We start from the raw sequence: 25479 nt of genomic DNA on the forward strand, positions 1-25479 counted from the left end.
TACTGCTGGAAATGTGGAAACTTCAAAAAATTCCACATAATGTTTAAATTAAAAATAAGACCTTCTAAACTACAGCATTTGTGTGTATGTTGAGGGGAAACAAGATGAAGAGAAGCACTAATGAACTGCTGGTTATATTACCAATTTTGGAAACAAAAGAATTTGGGATTTGTGTTCAAACTGTGCTGGACCTGACTCAGTACAAAATTTTCAAGTTTTTTCACTCTGGACCTCAGTGATGTTCATTGCCAGAAGCTTCATTAGATCCAATTCATCCCTATGAAAATGCAGCCTGATAAAACTTATTTGACAAAGTAACTGACATAAAATTGCTATAGAGCTTTCTCACTCATGACTTCAATAGTGTACACCATTTAGCAAAATACTCTAACAGCACAGTTAATATGTAGCTTCAAATGTCTGATGCCATTAGATTTGCATGAGAAGATGACACTGCACTAGCACTTACTCACTACAGAAGATAAATGTAGAAGGAGATCATAGAACCATTCAATGCACCATTCAATAATACAAGCTGCTACAGAGTGTTTAACTTCTGAATAAAACTTTCTGCCTAAAGACAAGATTTGAAAACTGATTTCTGGTCACAGAAATTCTGGAAATTCTGGAAAACATCAGTACACTGGCACTGGTGTATTTGCCAGTTCTTATAACTACCTTCAACGTTTATCTCCCCTACTGCAAAAAAGTCCCTTAGACTTCACGTGTGGAAAGCACCCTCATTTCCAGTATTTTAAGGTATTGATAGCAATGAGATCTAAAGCTCTGTGATACAGGTGGACAGGAAGATAACAATACAAGGCTGCAACATGCTGACTTAAAGAGAGGGCCACCAGGCAAAGGTCAAGCAGCCTTTCTAACGGCTCAGCCAGGTGGAAGAAGCAATACTGAAGTGTTACTGTTCTGTTCTGCCCTTGAGCAATTTGCATCCACAAGACAGCTCAGCCTGACCAAAGCTACCTAAACCCTCATTGTCACTCATTTATATATGAAAAAACACACCCACCAATATGAAAATATGATCAAGTGGCTGCCCTTCTTACATCTCTCACAGCAGCAACAGGGAACATCCTATTTCACTACAGCAGGTATAAAATTATTCTAATTCCAACATGGTGCAGACAAGAATATGATTCTACCTTTCAGGCTGATGGGTTTGCTCCTCTCTCCCTCAAAAGCAGAAACACTGTTTGCTAAGATCTGCATGTCTGCTACTAAGCAGAATGAAACTAAACTTAATTACTGGTAAAGTTAAGCTTAATGAATTGTAAATGGTATACTTAGCTTAAATCAATCATTGTCTAGCCTCAAAATATTTAGTACTAAGGCAGTAAGTGCTCTTATCAGTGACTATTCCAAATCTTTTTATCTGTTGCCTCAACAAAATATCTGCTTTTAACTTTGCAAAACTGTTTCAGTCAAAGTCCTTTGGGGGGCTCTGTCAGGCAAACATCAAACCCATAGTCTTAAGATAACACCATCTAAGAAAGTAGTCTAGACATGAAAGCAGCCTGACAGAAGCTTAAAATAGTAAACCAGATCATTTCTGTCTGAAGAAATAAAGATCATTTTTCTTAACTTTTGTAATTTTGGTCACATCAGACCAAAACTGCATTTCTTTTTCAGTTTCAAAAACTTCACATTATTACTGACATGTACCTTATGTGCCACTTCCCTTCTGAAATAAGGGGGAAAAAATCATGTATATAAGCTTTGTCAGCAGATTCATACTCACCTGTCCCCACGCATACATGTTGTTATGAGTCTGAGAGGGATTTACTTTTGAAAGCAGGAATCGAGCCTTTAAAAAATAAAGACAAGAAATTGATCTTCTCAAACAGAATTTTCCTGCACTCAGATAAAAACTGCATATGTATGAAATATGTCATTTCTACTATCCAGAGATACAGACACTGCAAACAGCACCTCTGCAAATAAAGCCACTCACTGATTCCACAGCTCTAATGAAGAACTGCTAAAAACTTTCTGATGCAGCCGAAAGTAAGCTTTTGTGTTTTTCGAGCACTAGCAAAGCATATGTGAATATCAACAAGACATTAATTAATAAATTTTTTTACAAAGACACAAATAGTAATTCTGGTATTGGTTCAGAGACGCAGACTGTCTTTTCTGCCCTACACAGTTTACAAAAGAATCTGAGACCAAGTAAGTATGATTAAAACAATAATACATAGTAGGATTCACAAATTAGGGAGAAAGCTACTCCTAAATATCTTGTTCTGTAAAAGCTTTAAGAGTCAGAACATTGATTTGCAATTATGTATATTTTAGCAGAGAAATTGATGTTTACTACCAAAGATATCTCACAAAATTACTAACATATCATTTCCAAGATTATATAACATACACTTCACCATACCTGGCTTCCTCCATGCTCTGTATCAATGTATCTGGGCATTGGAAATCTGGAATGGAGAATTTCTTGGGCATCGTCTACTGGAGCTTGTAGCAAGTGGTGGAAATTTTCATATTCTGGCATATCTTGATACCCCGACTTACGCCACTGTGCTATGGTCTGGGGACAGGGAAACAAAGAAGTTTAGAACTGATTCACCAAACTTTCTTAGAGTATACACAGGTCTTTTCAGAGGAGAATGTGCCATTGCTGGCCTCTTTTCTATCATTCATCCCTTTCTGTCCTATAGTACGGAAATTAATTTTTAAAAGCCAAGATGTGCAGGTAACATGCTACTAAGATTTTTTTTTCAAACTCTTAACAATTTGTGGTCCATCTGTACTTCCTCTTTTTTGGTCATCTTTTACAAGTCAAGTATTTTGTTTGGAGGAGGTCAAAGATATTATTTACACTTCTCTAATATGCATGTCTATGACACATAAGAAATAAGTATTTATACTGATACCTTTCAGAGTCTGTAGCACAACCTCCCCACCCTAGGAGAGAGGCTGGCTGCTCCAGGTCAGCTCACTGACACAGGCAGCTGCTAGGAAAGCCCTGCTAGGGGCTGCTGGGAAAGCCCTGGAGGGACCCCCAGCAGGGGCTCCTCCCTCCTCTGCTTGGCAGCTCTTTTAAACTGAGGGTCTCATTCCTGGCTCCTGCCTGAGCTACAGGCCTGGACCAGGCCATGCACCTACTGATCCGGACCCCCACTCAGGGACTGGACTTCATGGCCAGAACTTGGAGCTGCCTCATCCCCATCAACTTGTCTGGTGATCTGGACTGAAGGCTGAGTCTGGCTACAGCCCACGGCTGCTTTGCTTGCCTTGCTCAGGTACACTGGGGACAGGTCCTCAGTGACAAGACCCTGCCTGCCTTGCAGAGATGCTCAGCCCCTGTTCCCCTTCCCTCAGGGAGCAGCCCACCACTGCTGCTTGCTGACAGCACCTTACAACGATAAGATAATATTCTGCTACTTAAGAAGTGTTGAAGTTTAGTAAATATTTTTATCAGTGTAGCTACAAGGACACGATCCAGAATAGTATTTTTCAAATTCTCAGCTATGAACCATTTACATTTGCAAAGAAGTAAAAAGCAGCAGCTCAGTTCTTCCAGGGAGGCAGAGCAGTAACAATTCACAAGCACTTTATTACTAAGAAATGTCTACCTACCAAACTGCCAGGAGCAGTTCCATTCATCCAGGACAGTACAGACAAAGGGTAACTATAAACTTGATGTTCTGACTACCCATCCCTGAAGAACCAATTTAAAGGTCTAAAATAAATGAGTGAAAAGCAGGGAGGAGGGGGAGGAAGAGTATAACACTCTCTAAAGTAGGAAAAATATTGATCTAAAAAAATACTCTGCATATTGAAGCTCATTCATCTCAAACTCTTCATAAGAAACAGGACCAAGATGTCAAGTCATGTCAGGTATGTGCATATAGACACGTTAAACTACCAAACCAAAAACACAAACTAGGATTCTGCTGTCAGCCATGCAAATAAGAGAGTCAAGCACTGGAGGTGCTTGAGCATGGAGCCTGACTTCCAGTGATTTCCATAATATATCACTCCTACAGAAAAAAAGTATTTATGTAAGAAATTACAATCTTACCTCTCCATGATAAATAAGGATTTGGAAAAAGGTGTCCATAAGGAGAATGCGATCTGGTAAAATGCTGCTGCTATCCAGAAGAACAGGCTAAGATTTAAAAATAAATTTAAGAATTATCAACTGAGGCAGAATTGACCAATCAAATGGCATTGCCAGATTTTTTAATCAGTAACTTCGGAACTTTTTCAGTCACTTACTAAAGCTCCATATTTGCTCCTTTTCATGTTATACATCTGCAACCCACACAATTTCATTCTGAAGTTATCCTGCCTGATTCTATGCCTGATACTTCAGGAAAGTAATAAAAAATGTATTCAAGAGCTGAAACCCCTTTCATTATTATGCACTTTACTGGTCTTTCATGTACCTCTGTATTTACCCACACATTGCCATTAATTTGAATTGTATTTCAATGCATAAAGATTCAGCAGTTCAAGTGTAAGGTTTTGTTTGGGGTTTTTTTACATCTTGTGTTCACAGCATATTAGTACTATGCATATATATCCCCCATACTGTATATAGTAAATACTCGTGGTTAATGAAATCTAATATTTAAGGTTTTCAGTCTCCTTTTTAAGGGTAGTGACACTGTTATCAGTGCTATATGATTTAACTGAATCAAAATTACTAGAGATAAGAAAAATGTTAACTATTCCAAGAATCAAGAAAAAAATGTTATTCATTCTACGCTGAGACATTAGCTCCTGTTTAATCATATTTATCCTTCAATCACCAATGGAACTATTTGTTTTTCATACATTGGAGACTTGCAAGCTGCTCTTCACAAACCACCTTATTATTTTTATTTGAGCTCCACTTCTGAAAGTCTTTTTTTTGTATCCTCATGAATAATCTAAAAGAAAAAAGTCCTAAAAAAAGTTAGAAATACAATCTGCCAAGATCCTCAACTACTATGTTTGTTTTCACTGCCTCGCTCTCTTTTATGTAACAGACTATTTTGTTATCTGCTGACACAAACAAGTGCCTGACACTTTTTTCAGAAGCTTCTTGGAATACTAGCTTTTTATTTTAGGTTTATACAGAACGTGCCATGACAAGGTCAGCGGGAAGGTTCTGTACTAAATCTACACATAATGGGAACCATGTTAACATTAGAAGCTTTGGATTAAGGCACTAAAATTGAGGAAATTTTTTTACATTAAAAAAAACCTCAACTTTTCTTTCAGGTAACAGTGAAAGTACATTTTTAAATAAAATTATTTTTGTTTATATTTACATTCTGGCTCCACAAAGCCAAACAAAGCTCTCAAAAACTAACAAAAAAGTACCATCCTTAAGTTTAAAAAATAATCTCTTTACAAAGTGACTTTTATTCTCAAGACTGCTACATCAAAATTCTGAGATATGCCTTGTTCATAGCTGCTTTAAATCAAATGAATGTTATTTCTCATACAATAAATTTTAAACCAATACATTTTATAAAATGTAACAGTGAAGACAGCAATCAGCTCTTTCTCAACAAAGCACCTTTTAACCCACAATGGAGTTATTTTACTGATACCTCTGGAGGTCCATTGAAAGAGTAGGCATAAAGAATTGGCTGAACCATGATAAGCGACTGGGTTAGATCTTGACGCATAAAGTGATGACGATAGTAGGAGCTCTCGTCCGGACTGTTGTTAAAAACTTGTAAGAAAGGAGATCTCCTCAAGTGAAACATGAACTGCAAAACAAGAACGACTGTTTTGAACTCTGACAGATCAAAAGTAGAGTTGAACAAGGAGAGAAATATTTTCCACAAACTGCATGAGACCAATGCCAGAACAAAACTGAATCCCAGCTCCTTTAACATTTTGAATCTCTACAGGCACCTTTGCTAGTTTTTACACACTCCCATGACAGTAAGAGAGGTATCAGAATGGGTAAACCTACAAAGCAGCTTTGAAATGCTCCCTTCACTATAAGTTCCACCATTCCTATGAGGGAGGTTGCTGTTCTACACCTAAGTAAGTTACAGCACATAAACAGAAAAAGGAACATTAACCACAGCAAAGTCAAACTTTGCTAGTAAAAGCATATGCTTTCATTGCTGAAACAAATTCTCCACCTGCTGATTCAATCTCTACACAACACTTAACACCTACAGACAGATTAGTGCATAACTGAAACAGAAATATCATGGCAGTGCGTGAAGTGTCCAAAAGTGAAGTATCTGGAGCTATCAGAAGGGAGAAATTTATCAGAACAGATTATTCACAAAGAAACTGTTTGAAGTTCAATACAGTCAAGGTCAAGTTCACTTCACAGAGAAGTGTCTGTTTTCTGGTCAGTATCATAAATCATATGGGAGAGAAACAATAAAGCAAATCCATTTATCCTCCTCATGTTTTCTGAATTTCTTCATTAGAGCAGCCCTTTTAGGAGTGTCATTATATGAATTACAAATTCAGGTGAGATAAGGATTTCATTGTAGGAGAAACAAAAAATATACATAGTTAGACATTTAACTGTAAGGGCAGAGGACAAAAAAGGACACAGGAGCACAGACAACAGAAATTATTTTCTTAATGCCACATGCCAGACAGTAGTAAGGGGCAAGGAGTCTGTTCATCCTGTTATGCCTTATTGTACTCAGTGCTACAAGGACTCTTTCTTCACTGAGCATTCTCTTCCATCTCTATAGACAAACCTTCCTATAGACAAACTCACCTGTGGATAAAGTGAAAATGTTTCTGAAAATCTGAAAGAGCTTGGATCATCCTTGTGATATTCTCCAAATTTCTGACACTGGAGTAAACAAGAAAGAAAATCTGTATTAAGAAATATACTTGCATGGTCATGCCATTACTGTAAGTTTGGTTTTAACAGGCACATGACTTGAGGTGTTTGCAACTTTGTAAACAAACAGAAACCTAGCAAAAACACTGACACAAGATCTCTTTTTAACAAGCAGTGATTTGCTTATATAAGAGGCTTTAAGAACTTTGTGTGTTGGTTGTTTTTCCCTCTAAAATCACTAAGCAGACCTGGACAATTAAACCAACCAGAAGAAAATTAATTACTTAAAAATCAAAATTAAAATATATTTTTAAAAACAAACAGAAAATGGAACTTTAAAAAAATCCATATAGTTTTCTAGATACTTTGCCTTTTTTTTGCTAAAAATATTTACTCTGCAATATCATGACAGACAACAGAAAGCAGAGAAAACTTTAATTTCTGCTAATCATATGCCAAAATTTTTCTTAATTCTTGGCAATTATAATATGTTGACAAAACATAAATAAATGAAAATACATGAAAAATAAACTGAAAATACACCTGCTCTTTTTTACATTTTAAATAGAAAATCTTAGTTAATTCTGTATAACCTCATGTGGAAATTAAGCATTCAGTTCATTTTTTACTTTTATTTTCAAGTAAACTATCACTGAACAGTATGTGTCTGCAAGAAACCCATCTGAGTCATTCAGTACAGCTCGTTTTACCAGTCGTATAAGCTGTCTGTCCAGCCACCTCAGCACGTCAGGGCCCTCCTCTGTCTCTGCCCTGTACACTGCCAATCTGGCCATGAGAATTGCAGCAGCTTCCTGGTCAAAAGATGCAGCAATGTTTTGAATCTGGGTCTGTGCATCTGCCCAGCTGGAAAACAAAAATACAAGGATTTACATCACAGTGAAAGGAAAAAGCCAACCCCAAAACATCCCTTCAAAATTAAGGCAAAGAAACCTTAGCAGTTAGCAGTTCAACAAACTCATGCTGAAGCTTCAAAAAATCTACCAGGCAGATAGAATGAGCAGCCTCCCAGTTAACATTCTTTAATTAGAAATGTTCCTTATTTGCACAGATACCATGCAACCAGTGAAATAAAATATAATGTCACTAATAGAACAGGTACCATATTTTTTTAAAAATTAATGATGAAAGATTGTTACAGAAAACACCATGGACTAATCTAATCACACACTCCCACATAAGCAATTTTCTTGTGCATTTTGCCAGTTCTTTTTAATTTACAGAGTAAACTACTAATTAGACCTTTCATCAGCCACCAGAATTCTACAAATACAACTAATTAAGTTAACAACATAGTCTTTTCAACAATTAGGGCAATGCTTTTTTCAATAAGCTGAATTTTCCATCGAATTAACCAAGTAATAATCTCCTTCAGCTTAGAGTAAATAAATGTCACTGGACACTGAAAAATGTATTCAAAATACTAAACATCATTTCCTAAAATTGTGAAGTATATTGATTCAAGGAAACTGTAGGTAAAGGTTATACATGGAATACCAGGTATTTACAGCCCTCTGAACTGCAGTTAGCATTCTCCAGTTAAGTTATGAAGTGATTTTTGCCATTCTCTAACCCCAAACATATCCTCAGTTTAGGCCACAGAATTTCATTCACATCTTCCCCTTTGTCTAAAATCACTTGGCTTTCCTCAGAGCACTCCTACAATAACACTATACAGCCACTGTAACCTCTCAGAGAAAAAACAGTCCACAGGACAAGAGAGGAAACTGTCTCCAACAAGAGACTGCTGAAAAAATCTACAAAGTAAAAGGCATATATACACCCTGACTTTTCAAAAATTATTCACCACAAGTAAAACATACTTTCTGGCAACTGTGGTCACTCTGATACGTCTCTGTCCGCTGGAATGCTGGTACTGAGTCACAAACTGGATTGCACCACGTCCTCCTTGAGGAATGGGAGCATTGTGCTAAGTACAAAAGGAAAAGAAAATAAAAGAGAATCTCAAGATTTTACAGTATGATTTGAAAATGTATAACTAATTACTAGAAATTCTTTCCAATAGACAGCCCAAGTTATATTAATGCATCATCTGGTGCTTTTGTTACATTGAGTGCCTTTACTACATACAGATAATCAACTTGGAGATTGTTTAGGGATGTTAGAAGCAGTTGCTGGCTTCACCAGATATCCTTAAAGCAACCAATGCTCTCTCCTTACACATGCCCTTACAGAGATAATGTTTTCCAAGGGGCCTTACAATTCCTGGTTTCACCACATTCTATTTGAACACCGTATGACTCACTGGAATTACAGGATAGAAAACTGATACTAATCTAAAATGTTGATCAGTGGATCTCCAACAGCACTGTCAAAACAAAGATTGGAATCCAGGTGTAGACTGAAATTTCAAAACTCTGCTCAGTGAAAATACAGGCTAACATGCTATATAAACAATTCAAAAGAGAAGGAGAGTTGAAATCAACTACTACACTAAATAATAGGCCGGTTTTAGAGCTACCAATAAAATGAGCCCAACAAAAACATACAAGAAGTAAAATCAAAACCTGGCTAATATAAGTTCAAGTTCTCAAACCTTCGCAAAAATAACAAACTATGAAATACAGCACACTAAATATATAAAAACTACAGTCGGCTCAGTTCCTAAGCTGCTTCTTGGAATAAGAAATGGTGTGAGAATGAGTACCACACTTGCTCCTCATATTTTCATCCTCTTTTTTCCTCAGGGAAACAGGAAATCAGACTATTTGTCCTTCATGCATTTCAATGAAACCAATCTTTGCTTGCAAATACTGAGCAGTAAATTAAAATGTAACAGGATGTAGTAATTACCTTGTAACTAAAACATCAGAGAAATACTGAAAAGCACTTTTAAATACACAGATTACAGCATTTCTACATAAGGCAATTAAAATACATTCAATAAGTAAAACACTGAAAGAAAAAATTGAGTTAGATTATGAATTCTAATCAAAATTTGTAGAGTTCTTTAGTGCTCATTATCACAAACACAAAGATTAGCTCGTCATTAGGCAGTTATTGTCCACCTCTAAACTTCAACAACACAAAATGGCAACATCATTTTTATCCCTGCTACTGTGCTTGGGGGAATCACATAAAAATACTTTATATGACTGTCAAATCTTGTAAGATTACTGTGTTTGGTAGACAAGTAGACAAATATTTATTACCTGGTTTACCACCTCAAAGTACAGTGCAAGTGTTGTAGTAGGATTAAGACCACAAATCTTCCATTGACAAGTGCCTCCTGTTCCAATCTCCTGCAGAAAGATTTTGTAATACTTTTATAAACCAGAAGTATTTCCTGGTTTGTGAAATACAGCATCTAGCCATTACAGGGAACTGTTTGCAACTACTCTCACAAGCTTTCTCCCTGCTCACTCTGTCACCCTCTCAAACAAACACTCCTGCAAAGCAACTGCAGTGCTGGATATAATTAAATTGGAATAATTTTAGAAAAAAGAGATTGTAGATATTTTTTTGTAAGTAATTAATACATTAGAAAGATCAGAAGCTGGCATTAGAAAAAGACTGAAAAAGCAAGTTAGAAACAGGAAAATACCAGATTTTGCTTAAGCAGAGGTAAAAAGCACATGCAAGTGGAATCATTATTATAAGGCACAGTAGTAAAACTTTAAGTAATAGCTTACACACTGTATTTTACTTAGTTACACAGTCTCCAGTAACTAACAACGTAGTTCAACTGACAATTGAAAGCAACATATTTCAACTGACCACTCCTTTTTGGCATCAAAGCAACATAAATATCCAGCAAAACCAATTAAAGCAATCCATCATCCATAATGGACACAGGGAAACCAAATAAAACTTCTAAGGAAAGCTATGCTGGCAATATAGTCACTGTGCCTGTACTCACTTGAAAGCATTTTGGCTAGAGGACTTGTCCAGTAACCACTGAAATGAGCTGCAGGCACTCTCATTTTTTTCATATTCAAATTTGAATTCAGATAATTTCAACAAAATGGGGTTTGGAATAAAAATTAATCATGATATAACTGCAAAGCCAACAGACAATCTCACAAGTGAATCTCTACTACCTCCTATGAAACAGATATGTAACTTAAATAAGGATATGTACCTTCAATTTATTTTTGAGTTTTTTTCATTTTATTGCAATATATTCAATGAAATGAAAAAAATCTGTACCAGATCACCAAGAAAAAAACTGTTGGTTATATTGAATTTTTTACAATCACAAAGATGCGGTTATAAATACAAGGAAAATTTAAGGAATAAAAGTGCTTGATTAAAGGCCATTTGTGAGCATTTTCATACTGGGAAGTGCTCTACTATGCAGATTCTTAGGAACAAAAGTGAAACTTCTCAAATATAAGACATTTTGGTCACTTGCAGAAATTGGTTTTTTATCGGTAATCAAAAGTTAGTAATATTAAATTATAAGAAAACACATTAACATTTAAGTCTAATATAATTTAGAAGTATTACTTCAGGAACCTGCAATAACTGGATCTTTCAATCAATTAATTAAATGTGCATTTGGTGAAACAGCTACAGAAATGGGAAGAGAGAGTTCAGATAAAAGGGGTATTTCCAGTCTTATGTCCTCCTGTTCTGTCAATTCCTTCTAAAAATGTATTTTTATGGTTCACTATGGATAAAAGCACACAGCTCTGATTTTAACAATAAAGCATGCTAACTCATTTTCTACTTGGTTTCTGCTACATCATCATATAACTTTTGTAAAATAATTTTAAAGCAACTAAATCTAAACAATCTAAACAAGTGGACAAATCTAAACAAGTAACAAGGGATCTGCAAGGTCTAGTACAATTGAATCTGACCTACTAATGAATGTAAGCTTGCATGTATTTAATTTAAAATTGGTCAAAAGTGACTATTTTGTTCCATTTATGGAAGTTTCAGCCTCTCTTCAAATCCAGAAATCTTAAATCCTGTTTTTCCATAGAAGGACATTACCTTTATTTTCAGCAAAGTTTACTTACATTTTCTGAGACACAAGGTCCTTTAGAGTTGAGAGAGACACAGGGTCCAATCGCTCCAGAAATCTTTACTTCTCTTGAAGTCTTCATATTTCAAATAAAAATATACATTAACATGCCATGTTAAAGAATTCAGTCTCATTTTATTGTCAGATAATTAAAACCTCAAGGCATACTGCATTACTGATACCTTTGGGAAAGGTTATAATAATGCTTGATACATCTGGAGACACTTTTCACGTCCTCAGTTTCTACACTTAATTATGTTTATTTGCTATACTAATTAGTATATCTTAACAGCATGAACATAAATTAAAACATGGAGGAAAGCTGCTTGATTTATAAACATAGAAGCCTAGAAAGTATACAGGGTAATGCTTCCTTCCTAATGAAAGGATTAAAATATTCAAAGGTAAGATTAAAACTGAATACTTTGTACTGTAAGATAAGCCTACACACACCTGTTAAAGAATTTCTACTCTATGTCCTAAACATATTTAGCTAAATTAGTTATTTATGTTCTTCCAATGTCACTTTCCTCATTGAAGTGATCTGTATATCCCTCTAGAACTGGGGCTCCCTTTTTACATTCTCTGGGATCTTTCAACAGAATTCACATCAATATGTATACAAAAAAAAAGAGGGTTCAAGTATTTGTCCTATTACTAAAAATTTAAACAGAATTTTACCAAAAATTAAAATAGTCTCATATTCTACAATATGAGATTGGAACATTTTTCAAGAAACATCAAGGAAGGCAGTGCTTGAACCTACAGGATATTCAGCTCTAAGCTTATTACAATGGTGGAGGCAAAAAATGTTGTTAAAATGCAGAATGGATTCTGGTAAGGATGGAAAGTGAAAGAAAATTTGTCCTGGAGTACACAGAGAAACTGACTTATCTAAAACCAAGAAACCACTGATATCAAAATCTATACATTCACATTGAATGCAAGGTGAGAAGAACTACCATTATACCTAACTCACATTTACAGAATCCCAGAACTACAAAAATATAGCTAGGACTATGTACAGCTATGTACAGCCCACACTTAATAGATCTGTTTAGCATGCTTCTAAAAATTCCTTTAAAAGCCAGATTCCAGTTTGTTGCCATCCTATTGCATTTTTTCACTAACAGACTGCATTTTTGGTATGCTTACCTTTATTTCTAATGTGCCACCAAATCCCATCTTAAATTGTCCTTGCATGTCTTTAGTGAATACTCTCTGAAAAGTTTGTTTGAATAATGATGTATTGAAAGAGTCTCCCATTACCATGTAGCCTCTAGACAACAAAAACAAACAAACAAAACCCATGAGTTAAATTAGATTATTTACATAGTTCATTTCTATTAAAGAAACTAAAGACAATTCACTGTGAGACATATTTTTACCTTCTTAAAATAGGCTAATGTTAAATTAGTATTTTGCTACAATGTTAAAGATGAAAGTTTGAAGTGAGCTCCTTGTCCTATGCATCTTAAAGTCATTATATTATGTAACAAAATCTTTCACTGGAAAAACACTGTGGTGGACTTTCAAAACTAAGGATGCCTCAAGATCCTGACATACAAAGTCTTTACTTCTGATAGTTATTATTCCATACTATAGCATTTTGTGTAGTTCATTCATTACTTCAGGGTTAAAACTATGCTCAAGAAGCATGATTTATTTTTATGTTTAGCCACATTCTGTGGATGTAACTGCAACAGTTACCACTTGTCATGAAATATACCCTGCCACTAGAAAATATTAATGAGAGATATTTTTAGTCATCAAAAACTGTTAATTAAAACATTTTAGTAAAATATGTCAATAGGTCAAATATTACACTGAAAAGAAGTTTCCAGGTGGATACTAAAAAATAGAGGAAAACAGACATACATAGAATCAGAAATTCCTCCCTGTATGTGGGATGTTGCCAAAACCAAAATAGAAGAGTTGTAGGAGAAATAAACAAACTATACATTAAGGCTACAGAAATAGGGTGAGTCAGAAGAGCAGACAGAAAGAGCAAAACAGTATAAACAAAAACACAACTCCAGTTTGTTTGATGCAGAAAAGGAACAGGAGTCAAATATGCAGATAAAATCAAATTTAAACATAAATATCCTGAACAGTGAAAGCTCCCAAGCTAAGGCTATACACACAGCTCCAAAGAGAAGGAGTGATTAGCATGGCCAAGCTGGCCTGAAACTCAGGAGCTGTACCTGACAGCCATCTAAACCACTAGCTGAACCTATATATACAATACATATATAGATTATATATATAAAATATATAAAAGAATGGCATAAGTAAGACAGAAAGAATAATAGAAGGTTTTATACCACCCCGAAGAATAGGAAAAATAAGGACATGTCCTTATCTTTACTGGAACCTTCCACTTACACAGATACACACAGAAAAACAGAAACACAGATATGTTTTAAACACGTGTATCTGATAAAATGTTTGTTTAAAAGATATCCATATTATTCAAGCCTCAAAAATATCACATTAAAAGAAAACAGCAAACCTGCTTCTGATTAAACCAAAAATTGTGGCGAAAAATCTGCCAGAGGCCAAGATATTCTAAAATTCCAGTACAAATGTAGCCAACAGAGTTTGTCTGTTTACACTTTTTTAAATAGCAGAATTGTTTGCAAGCGCTTCCTGTTCAACAATTTTAAACTGCATCTTTATATCCTACCAAAAAAAACAAACAGACACATACCCAGTGTAGTTGGGACAACACTTCATCTCCAGCAGACCAGTCTGATCCAATGCACATGCATAGATGTCAATAACATGACCATTTGTTGCAGCTCGATTAGCCAGGGCTTCAAAATGCTAAATACAAGATGAAAATGCAGTTCATAGCAATTTACAATGTGAACTCTCCTCATCTTCACATTAAATCCTAAAGTCCCAAAATTTTTCTAAAACATTATCAGATTCTATTCACATAAAAGCATATCTTGCCTAAAGTTAATAAGACTGGAATTTTCAACACTTGGGGTTTTTTTCCTGATCAGCTGAGAGCTTGACTACCACTAAAGAGAACAATGGTTGCTATTTAAACTAGAAAATTTGATCATCTTCCTTTAAACATTGTGTTTAGTGCTAGATCCAGCACAGAACTGAATTTACTATTCTAATCTCAAGTGTCTACAATGAGAGATGCCTGCAACTGAGCTAATTTTTTAAGCTCCCATTATAATCAGTCAAGATGACTTCAAGTTTTGGATGCAGTTCACCAACCCAAATGTACATTTTAAATTAACTTAGATATGACTAAACTCTACAGCCTAATCTTTCCCCAACTCTTATAGGTAACCAAGAGACAGTTTTGAGCACCTGTCTTAGAAGCACCAGCCTTACAACACTAAATACACCATTTGGTCACATAAATTTCTGAATTAAACCAGAGAAACACTCCAAAGAACTTTAATGTGAGCTAAACAAGTCCTAACTCAATATCCTGACATTTCTGAAGAAATTCTTGAGACATACCACTATTCAGAGCCCGGTGAACAAAACCACACAATTCCCACCTCTTTACACATTTGCTATTACTAATAGCATTTTGCAGTGCCCACCAATTTAAATCACACAGAATCACAGAAGTTCAAGACTGCAAGAGACCTATAAGATCATCAAGTCCAGTCGATGTTCTAACTGTTCACTAGATCATGGCAGCAAGTGCCACATCCAGTCTTTTTTTGAATTCTTCAAGGGATGATGACTCCACCACCTCACTGGGTAAATGATTCCAGTATCTGACCACTCTTACTGTGAAATATTTGCTTCTTAATTCTAACTTACATCTCGCTTGACGCAACTTGAGACTGTGTCCTCTTGTTCTATCTGTTATCGCCCGGAGAAAGAGACCGACCCCCAGCTCACCACAGCCACCCTTCAGGAAGTTGTAGAGAGCAATGAGGTCGCCCCTGAGTCTCCTTTTCTCCAGGCTGAACAACCCCAGCTCCCTCAGTCGCTCTTCGTATGGCTTGTGTTCCAAGCCCCTTATTAGTCTCGTTGCTCTCCTCTGGACACGCTCAAGTAACTCGATGTCCCTCCTAAAGTGAGGGGCCCAGAACTGGATACAATACTCCAAGTGAGGCCTCACCAGTGCCGAGTACAGGGGAAGAATGACCTCTCTGTTCCTGCTGGCCACTCCATTTCTGATACTGGCCAGGATGGCATTGGCCCTCTTGGCTACCTGGGCACACTGCTGGCTCATATTCAATCGACTGTCAACCAGCACCCCCAGGTCCCTTTCCACCTGGGCACTATCCAGCCATTCCTTCCCCAGCTTATATCGGTGCAGGGGGTTATTGTGGCCGAAGTGCAGGACTCGGCACTTGGACTTATTGAACTTCATCCCGTTTGATTCTGCCCATGCATCTAACCTTTCCAAATCTCTCTGGAGAGCCCTACACCCCTCAAGCAGATCTACACTCTTTCCCAATTTAGTGTCATCAGCGAATTTACTAATAAAAGACTCTAAGCCCTCATCCATATCATCAATAAAAATGTTGAACAAAACTGGCCCCAACACAGACCCCTGAGGGACACCACTGGTGACTGGTCGCCAGCTGGATGTGACACCATTCACCACCACTCTCTGGGCCCGGCCATCCAGCCAGTTCTGAACCCAGCAAAGGGTATTCCTATCCAGACCACGGCCAGCGAGTTTGTCCAGGAGTATGCTATGGGAAACAGTGTCGAAGGCCTTGCTGAAATCCAGAAAAACAACATCTACAGCCTTCCCTGCATCCAATAGCCGGGTTACCTGATCATAAAAGGTGATCAGGTTAGTCAAACATGACCTACCCCTCCTAAATCCGTGCTGGCTGGGTCTGATACCCTGGCCGTCCTGCAAATTTTGCATGATGGCACGTAATATAAACTGTTCCATTATTTTGCCAGGTATAGAGGTCAGGCTGACTGGTCTATAATTGCCAGGATCTTCCTTTGCACCCTTTTTGTGAATGGGTATCACATTGGCCAGCTTCCAGTCATCCGGAACCTCACCAGTGATCCATGACTGTTGGTAAATGATAGAGAGTGGCTTTGCAATCTCATTTGCCAGCTCTCTCATTACCCTAGGGTGGATCCCATCTGGTCCCATAGATTTATGAATATCCAAGGATTTCAATAGTTCTATTACAGCCTCCTCTTGGATAATGTGGGGGCCATTCTGTTCCCTAAAACCAACCACCAGCCTAGACGGACGGGAGTCTTGAGGGCAAGTCATCTTCCCATTAAAAACCGAGGCAAAATAGGCATTGAACACTTCTGCCTTCTCGTCTGCAAATACTAACTTCCCACCTTTGTCCAGTAAGGAACAAAGGCTGGTCCTACCTTTCTTCCTACTATTAATATATTTATAAAAACATTTTTTATTATCCTTAACAACAGTCGCTATCCTGAGTTCAAACTGAGCTTTGGCCTCCCTAATTTTTTTCCTTCATACTCTAGCAGCCCTCTTGAATACTTCCTTGGAGACCTGACCCTTTTTCCAACTCTGATATGTCCTCTTTTTATTCCTAAGCTCCTCCAAGATCTCCTTTCCCAGCCAGGCTGGACGTTTGCCCCGTTGACTGATCTTTCGGGATACAGGAATGGTTTGTTCCTGCGCCCTCAAGATCCCTGCCTTGAAGTAAGCCCACCCTTCCTGAACTCCTTTATTTTTAAGGGCAGCTTCCCAAGGGACGCTCTGAATTAATCTCTTAAACTTAATCTCTTAAATGTTTACTTTATAGGAGTAGGTATGAGATCCCATGACCATCTCTTACCTTAGTACCCTTTTTAACATATTTTGCATTGTCTTTCTCGATGTCATGCCATGATCTTATAGGTAACTTCAATTCATCCCCTACAACCATGCCAGGTCCCTGCGTCGCTGGTCCTCCAATGAACATCATTATGCGTGCACCAGTATTAGGGAAAGTGCACTGCAGGAAATAAAAGACAAAGAAAACCTTTGGGTTTTGCTACAAACTGAACAAAAGAATTAGATATGTGGATATTTATCACACTGATAGGATTGTAACAATAACAGCATTTTTTGACTCCCAGAAGTTTAATCTGCCAGTAATTCAAAGTCTCATTTTTGCCCTATTAAAAATATATAAATGTCTATGAAATTATAAGCATGCAAAGGATGAGATTCACCAGAATCATCCTACAAAACTCATACACATCAATTAGAAATGCTTTTACATATTGATTGTGGAAGCTTTTCTGCAAGAAAATTATCTAGCTGTAGTTTAGCCTAGCTGCAGCTAAAGCTTTTACCTCCAGGAGCCCAACAGCTATAGACAGGGCCACTCCAGAGGAACGCAGGGGCCGCTTTCCTTGTGGAACAGGCCAAGGATCCCGCTGCAGCTCACCCAAAAGATCAGTAAGATTCATGTCAATCTTCTGCACTGGTTGCAAAAATCTGGAAACAAATACATGGAAGTAGTTTAGATTTAAGTTTATTTAATAAAAATTTTATCAATTGCTCACTAGCAATATATTAGACATATATTTGTGATGTCTAATTCTAGATTCTGGTCTGAATTCAGACCAGTGTCTCTGCTTCATCAAAATAAAGTAGTTTGGAATTACTACATACACACTCAGTTTAAGAAGCTGAGCAAAGAGCTTGCAAAACTGAAACTTGCAGACTTACAGATACCACCATTATCCAGAAGAACCTTAACTAGTCAAAAGAACAGAACAGATGATGACCAATGAATTCCAAAAAGAAACATGTTTCCCCTGCTTCAGCAACAATCAAAGATCAGGAGAAAAATTAACACAGTAAGATCTCTTTCATGCTGCTGCAAGCAGTTTACATACGCAGCTAATTTTTAGAGGGCAGAGACAGCAAAACTGTCTTTCAATAATTTCATAAAGTTCTTCTGCCACAGTGAAATACACAGGAAAATCAAACACCAGCCAGCAATTTCCAAATGAGAGACCAAATGGGAGGGAAAAAGAATAGAAGACGGAGAAAAAAGGAAGGCACAACTGGCTATCTGCATAAGGGGCACTAAAGCATCTATTAACACTTGCCAGCACACCAGTCAACAGAAGAATCATTATTATTATTTATGTATCTATAACGTGCCTCTCAGAGCACTTCCAAAAATCACCCAGATAATATTACTATTACCCATTGAGTCAATACTTCCCAGTACAAACTGTAGGAAAGAACAGTCTACTAGTAAATTTGTGCCTGACCAAGAAGTTTGGCTGTCAGTTTATTGTTTTATTGATCGTAAAACCTACGTTTTCCAGTACGTTAGTGGGGTCAAGGTATGTGTTTTAAGATGTTTAAAGTAGATTACCTGTTAGAAGGTGGTGGCTGCTGCACCTGAGGACCCCGACCGACTTGTGCAACAGCTACTTTTGTAAGCCCCAGCATTTCCTGTCACCAAATAAATAAGATTTTATTACAAAATTTGTTTGTGGACTATTTCACCATTAGCACGTTAATGATTTCTTTTTGCTTGCTTCTGTTCATTACCTGAAGCTGTTTTGCAGAGAGGTCCTTTGTTCCTCTGAAGACATAACTTTTGGAAATTCCTTCACAGCCAAGCTCATGAACTTGCACCATTCGGCCAAAGGTAATGAGACCTACTAATGCTGTTGGTGGCAGGAGACTCAGGGACATTTGCATGGATTCCTTCAGAGCTTGCAAGTCTTCATCTTCCATGCACGTATCCACAACGTAAAGAAATATCAATGGCATCTGAGGACCACGCTTTGAGAAACAAAATTAGAACCATATGAAAAACAAGTCTTGCAATATTTAAAGGATCAAAAATGAACAAGTAAGGCAAATCTTACAAATGTTGTAATTTTAGTCATACTAGTAATGTCAATGTTTCATCTAACTTAACTCTCAATTGGTAATCAGGATCCAGAACAAAACCCCCATGAAAGTGAATTCTGTACAAAAAGGAAATGCTTACAACAGAAGAAAAGAAAAAATCATTTCAGGATATCAAGTAATTTTGAAGCATGAGCCAATTGTATACATCTTTTAAAATACAATGACCTTTTACTGCTCCAAGTAAACATAACAGTCATAAAACTATTCACAACTATAAAAGATTCTAGCCTGATGACAGTCCGTGGCATTTCACCACCTGATTTTACTCTAGAGATCATCAGTACTTTTTATTCTATCTAAAATAATTTTGCTGTAGTATGAGCAAACATTCAATTTACTTTGCATTACAGTAGTCAGCAAAAACTACAGATTCTGTTCAGTATTCACCCTTCCTTTCATTAAAATTTGTCACACTTCAGTGAGGATTCAGATTATGATTTGCCTCACTGAGGTCTTACAAATTTTAATCCTCAAAAATTAATTTAGAGGTTGAAAATTTGAAATCACAAATGTTTGCAATTTAGAGGTTTAGGCCCATTTTTTATTTCTATTCAAGTAACCTCTATCCTGAAAAAGGATGAATATTAAAATTCAAACACCTGAATTGAGTATGTATTAGCTGTTGTCTCTAAACCAGACAGCACTAGAATTAACTACTCATCATTCAAATACAAACTTAAATTCAAATGGTTAATGAGGTAATGAACAGTAAAATCTGAATTGAAATTACTTCAGCAAGCAACAGAGGTAAGCAGCCTCCTGACACAAATTAAATTCATTGTAAAGAAACAGACCTAATAGAAGTATCAACTTTAGAGAAGAACTCTCTTTTTCTTTTGAAACCAATCTTATAAGCCATCCTAGTGCTCTTATAAAGTATTTTCCAACTGATGGCATCAGGTTCAATAAGCACATAAATACTCACAGTCACTAAAATAGAGTGAAGAAGCAAAATGGAAATTTATTCTTTTTGTATATTGCAAGGTGCTGGATGTTCAGTATTCTATTTAATGGTTTTACCTGTACTACATATTCAATGCTGGAGAATTGAGGCAAAAGTTCAGCTGGCTGATTCATTTCAGATATGCCAGCGTAAGTAGGAGGAAACTGCAAATAAAAACACAGAAATTAAATGTAAATAAAAGGTTGTAATTTCTACAAAGGAAAAAAAAAAACAAACATTTTTCAACAGATATTCACTATTGCTATTATGGAAAAAATCTCAATGCAATGTCTGAAGATAAAATTGCACACTCCTGCTCTTGCTGTCAATTTCAGTTTGCAACTGTAATTTGAAAAATCCAAGTTTTCATTTCACCTCATAAAAAAATTTTCTATATATTGCATTTTTTATTTTTCTTACCTGGTTTCTCTGGTAACAAAAGTTGCAAGCCCAGAGTTTCGCTCGATAATCCACTTGGCTATAAAAATACAACAGGGAAAGTTTATATAGCATGAACAACTCATTTTCCTCCACTGTCCCTAGAATACATGTCTTTAAAACTTGAAAAACACATTGACTTCTAAAAAGGTTCTTTCAAATATACTTTCTCCTAAATACCCACATTACAAACAGAAACTTAAGTGGAGCCTTACACAGATGTATCAGGCAAAGTATTGTGTTTAGGGAAAAAGAATGGTCTTCAGGAAAAAATGCAAATAAGAAATTTAAAAATACAGACTCAGCACCTATATTAGAGCCTTTGTCCATGGTTTTCACACATCTTTTAAACTCTCCCGACCTTTGAATTTTTCATCTTTTTCTGCCTCTATCTAATAGCTGTCAGAGTGTGGGACTAGCCTGAATATACATTATGCCCTAAAAAAAGCAGGTTCCAACATGACAGCTATCTCTGAAACAAAAACAACGTTGCTTTCAAATGATGAGTCTACTTCTTTTGTCTACATTTTTATTAGTATTCAGAAAGATAAAAAAAATGCAAATTCTATCTTCACACCACAGATAGATGTTTTAAAGTCCTAATCACATCTTAAGGGAAAATCACCTTAGTAGTTCTCAATGTACACTTTTTGCTATTACATCTTCTCCTGCCTACAAGAGCAAAAACATTTTTAAAATATCATTGAATCTTCAGGTAAGTCCCAGCATGCTCTACACAAAACACAGATCTATTGCTATCTAATTGTCTTTATAGAGGCTGCAAATTACCTAGCCCAAAGTGCCACACAGGCTTCTAAAGTCTCCTGACACTGAGCCTCTAATCACCCTTTCAGGGGAAAAGAAATCCAGTCATTACTAGCACATACAACACAGGAAAAATGTACACAATTCACTGTAATATTGGCATCTGACTCTATAACTTTGTCTTTTCATTGTTTTTCTTCCAGCCCTCAATAAAAGATAATGCTTCTGAAAAGTTAACTTCAACTAAGTCTGACTCCCAGCATAACCAGCCACTGAGGCCATTTAATATTGAATCACAATTTTACATCTGCTTTGAAGCTGTCTTTTCTCCCAAGCAGGGACAAGTCATTCATAACATTAAATTTATTCTACAGGTTCTCTGACATCATGTCTAACCTCTATCAATCAGGGCCCTTGCCTATCAAACTCCAACCTAGAAATCATTCTGCTTCTTTTCCATACTTCTATGACAGGAATGACATATGAAACACCTCCTCTGCTTGCAACCCAACCTTACCCATGACTGGTCCACAATCATTTGAGCTCATGCCAATATCACCCTGCAGCTTAAACAGCTTTCTCCCCTTTTTCATGCCTACTTCTGACGTTAACTAAAACGGATAACCTGCTTTGGTCCACAGATGAACTAATGTCAGTAATAAACATAGTTTATTTCACTTGGAAATTAAACTATACCAGGATCCAACAGTTCAAAAGATACAGTATTGTAACATTTTACCCAAGTCATTTTCCAGAGGCAAGATGCAAAAGTATACTAAATCCCAAGATGTATAGTTGCAGAAAAATAACATACCTAATCAATACTAAGTACATTGAAATGACTCATTAAATGAAAGCTATGCTTTCAGTAAATATGTTACATATGCAAATCTATATGCAGAAAGTCTGCACTGTACAATGATGTGAGGAGTACTTGAACTTCCATGCACCAGATCTTGCACACAGTTCAGCTAGCACTGTTCCCAAGATTCTAAAGCAAAGAACTGGAACAACAATATGCTTTAAGTTTACCATAAGGGATTGAGAACAGCTCGGCACGTGGTCCTGCTGCACAGCACCGGCTCATACTGAATGGGAGGCAAGTCTGGCCGCTCCTTCAGGGGCGTGAAGAGGGCAGCCACAGGGACCACCATCCTTGTAGCTTCCAGACGGCTTGAAGGCCAAACATTCCAGCTGAATCTAACTCCATCTCTGTCCTCATTCTGCTGGATAAATTCCAGGAAGGTTGTCATGGTCAACTTCTCTCTAACACGAAAAGAAAAAGATAACTGTCAACAGAATGTTGAGATGCAAAGACTTTTAACTACTAAATGCTGAATGCAGGTAGTAACAATCACACATTCAAATACTGTAACTGAGTTACAGTCAATAAAACAAAGTAGAGCTTCCTAAATCCTAAAAGCAACGTGCAGAATTCTAAGGGGAAAGAAAATACTGCAGTATAAAACTTTTTAAGAGTTTCTAACCATATTTTTGGTATCTCATGATGCAGCCTACATGCAAACATAAAGGGATAACAACATGACATTCCACAAGAGTACATTCCTATAGCAATGCCAGGAAGTAACTTTGTAAGAAATACAAGTGCCATATTCCAATATATTATGTACCAAGAAGCACTTTTCAACAATTCTTTGAATTCAAATTTACCGTTTTGGCCATTGACTTAAGGCTTTCAAAATGTTCTGCTCTGATTACTCAGAAGCTGGAGAACTGGGGAGCACAGACACATCTGGAAAGCTCAACAGGTACCTCTGAACATCTGGTAAAGTCAGCAAGGATCACTCCCTGCCTCCCTCCCTCCAATCCCAAACTCCTCAGCTATACACACACTGTTCCAGAATATCTGCTGCATGCTACACAGTACCTTTATAAAACATATAGCACAGGCTTTCCCAGGAACTAGGATATCTAAACTCACACTCCTTAATAATTAAGGATTTACAGTAAAAGCTTACATGAACCACCTAAAAGGAAATAGAAATACTCCTAAGTCTCAATTTATACTGTAACAAGTTAATGAAGAGCTATTATAAATGCTGAAACCCTCCTGAATTAGAATTTAAATCAGGAATTCTCCCAAGCACACTGGCATTCTTATTCTGACCTTACATACATAAAGGAGACTCACAGAAACTCTCAATTTATCAAAACCTATTTCTATCTATCAAAATTATAATAGCATTGCACCTTTAGCTTCTATAACAGCTAAAATCTTTTCAAGTTATTTTAAATAATAGTCTAACTTTACACTTTTATTCTAATTGTAACTTTTAAGAAAACAGAATTACAAAATACATAAAGCAAAGGGAAGTGCTGCATTTCACAGTTAATATCCTTAAGAAATAATCAACTGCCAATATTTTAATGGACACATCTTGATATTAGGAGCAAATCTGCTCCTAATGGCAATTACAACACAGGAAGCACGAGGGACTTTGTGCATAAAAGCATTTCCCCCATTGCTTTTATTCAAATTTCTGCAAAGCAGGGGGACAAAACTGAGCAAAAGAGAGAATATCTGGAAGTTGTAATTACTACAGAAAAATCAGACAGAAATTAACTCAGCTAAGAGAGGAAAGAACAGCCTGGCATTTGAAGAGGATATAGATTTTAAGAAATGTCTCTCCTAATAAATCAAAATCCATCCATGTTTGTAAAAAAAGTTGAAAAATTGGATATTAATGCAAGAATCTGCACAACACAACTATCTCCACTCTAACCACAAATAACCTCTCAATTTAAAAATTATTTCCTGAGAAGACAGAGAAAATTGCAACTTAAGGCTATTTCAGCCATTCACTGGCAGCAACTATAGACTCACAAAATCCAGCTCCAAGCACTGCAACATGTCACACTTTCTCTCCTGGACTTCAAAGCATTTCTTCACATTTTGCTCTAGCTCTGTTTGAAATGGCTGTACATGGATATTACTTTTACCACCCAGTTATTGCTCCTTAAAGGGCAATGTACAAACACCACCGTGCAATGACTAATCACATGCACATAGATATATAAACGACTTGTTGGATTTAGTGTTAAATACTATCATTTTCTATTAAGTATGGATTTCCTATTCAGAAGGCAAAAGTGGCTAATAATCAAGTTCTCCTCCACCTTTTCTTCTATCCTTTTCTTCCTTTTCAAGAGCCAATACCTATTTCATCATTCATCAAATATGGAACTCTTGGTCTGACAAGTTACATTCAGTACCATTGCTACAGCTATGCAGACACATTTTCTGAGATAGGTGTGGAGATGTATTGCATTATACAAGAACAAGAAACTCTCCTGGCCTACAGGCTACACACCAAATTTTGGATACCTAAATGCCACAAAATACACACTGCTCACCTCAGAGAAGGGACTTTCAGAGCAGCTGAACAGCAACAGTTCCCACTTTGGGATGTCACTGCTTTACCTTTGCTGCAGATTAGGATATCCAGAAAAAAACAGAAGCCCTTTCTGGTTTGTTTCCTTCCTCCCACTGCTAGGGCTGAATGTACCTCACAACCCTACACCATGAGAATCTCAACTGTGTGTCGCAAAAGAAGCCACACTTGAATTGCATTGAGAGTCACTGGTTGAATATCAGCATCTTTAAATGTTTACATAGCAAAGATAAATATGTCCCAAAACAG

The 25479-nt window shown here is 36.7% G+C and overlaps 1 protein-coding gene across 1 annotated transcript in view; it reads right to left on the reverse strand.

The window, feature by feature from the left end:
* The window catches only part of SEC23A (SEC23 homolog A, COPII coat complex component), a 30525-nt gene that overhangs the window by 3922 nt on the left and 1124 nt on the right, over window positions 1-25479 (reverse strand). Inside the window, exons 2-19 of the mRNA XM_058808002.1 lie at window positions 22850-23083; window positions 21035-21092; window positions 20692-20778; window positions 19303-19539; window positions 19124-19203; window positions 18084-18228; window positions 17582-17740; window positions 14515-14630; window positions 12960-13083; window positions 11800-11880; window positions 9985-10074; window positions 8635-8741; window positions 7504-7657; window positions 6725-6802; window positions 5577-5738; window positions 4055-4141; window positions 2402-2557; window positions 1757-1822 (exon numbers count right to left, since the gene is read on the reverse strand). Coding sequence (XP_058663985.1) covers window positions 1757-1822; window positions 2402-2557; window positions 4055-4141; window positions 5577-5738; window positions 6725-6802; window positions 7504-7657; window positions 8635-8741; window positions 9985-10074; window positions 11800-11880; window positions 12960-13083; window positions 14515-14630; window positions 17582-17740; window positions 18084-18228; window positions 19124-19203; window positions 19303-19539; window positions 20692-20778; window positions 21035-21092; window positions 22850-23070 — 2208 coding nt within the window. The 5' untranslated portion in view covers window positions 23071-23083. The remainder of the gene's footprint in view (window positions 1-1756; window positions 1823-2401; window positions 2558-4054; window positions 4142-5576; window positions 5739-6724; window positions 6803-7503; window positions 7658-8634; window positions 8742-9984; window positions 10075-11799; window positions 11881-12959; window positions 13084-14514; window positions 14631-17581; window positions 17741-18083; window positions 18229-19123; window positions 19204-19302; window positions 19540-20691; window positions 20779-21034; window positions 21093-22849; window positions 23084-25479) is intronic.

Source organism: Ammospiza caudacuta, chromosome 6 (genome assembly GCF_027887145.1).
Source record: "Ammospiza caudacuta isolate bAmmCau1 chromosome 6, bAmmCau1.pri, whole genome shotgun sequence".
Lineage (NCBI taxonomy): Eukaryota > Metazoa > Chordata > Aves > Passeriformes > Passerellidae > Ammospiza > Ammospiza caudacuta.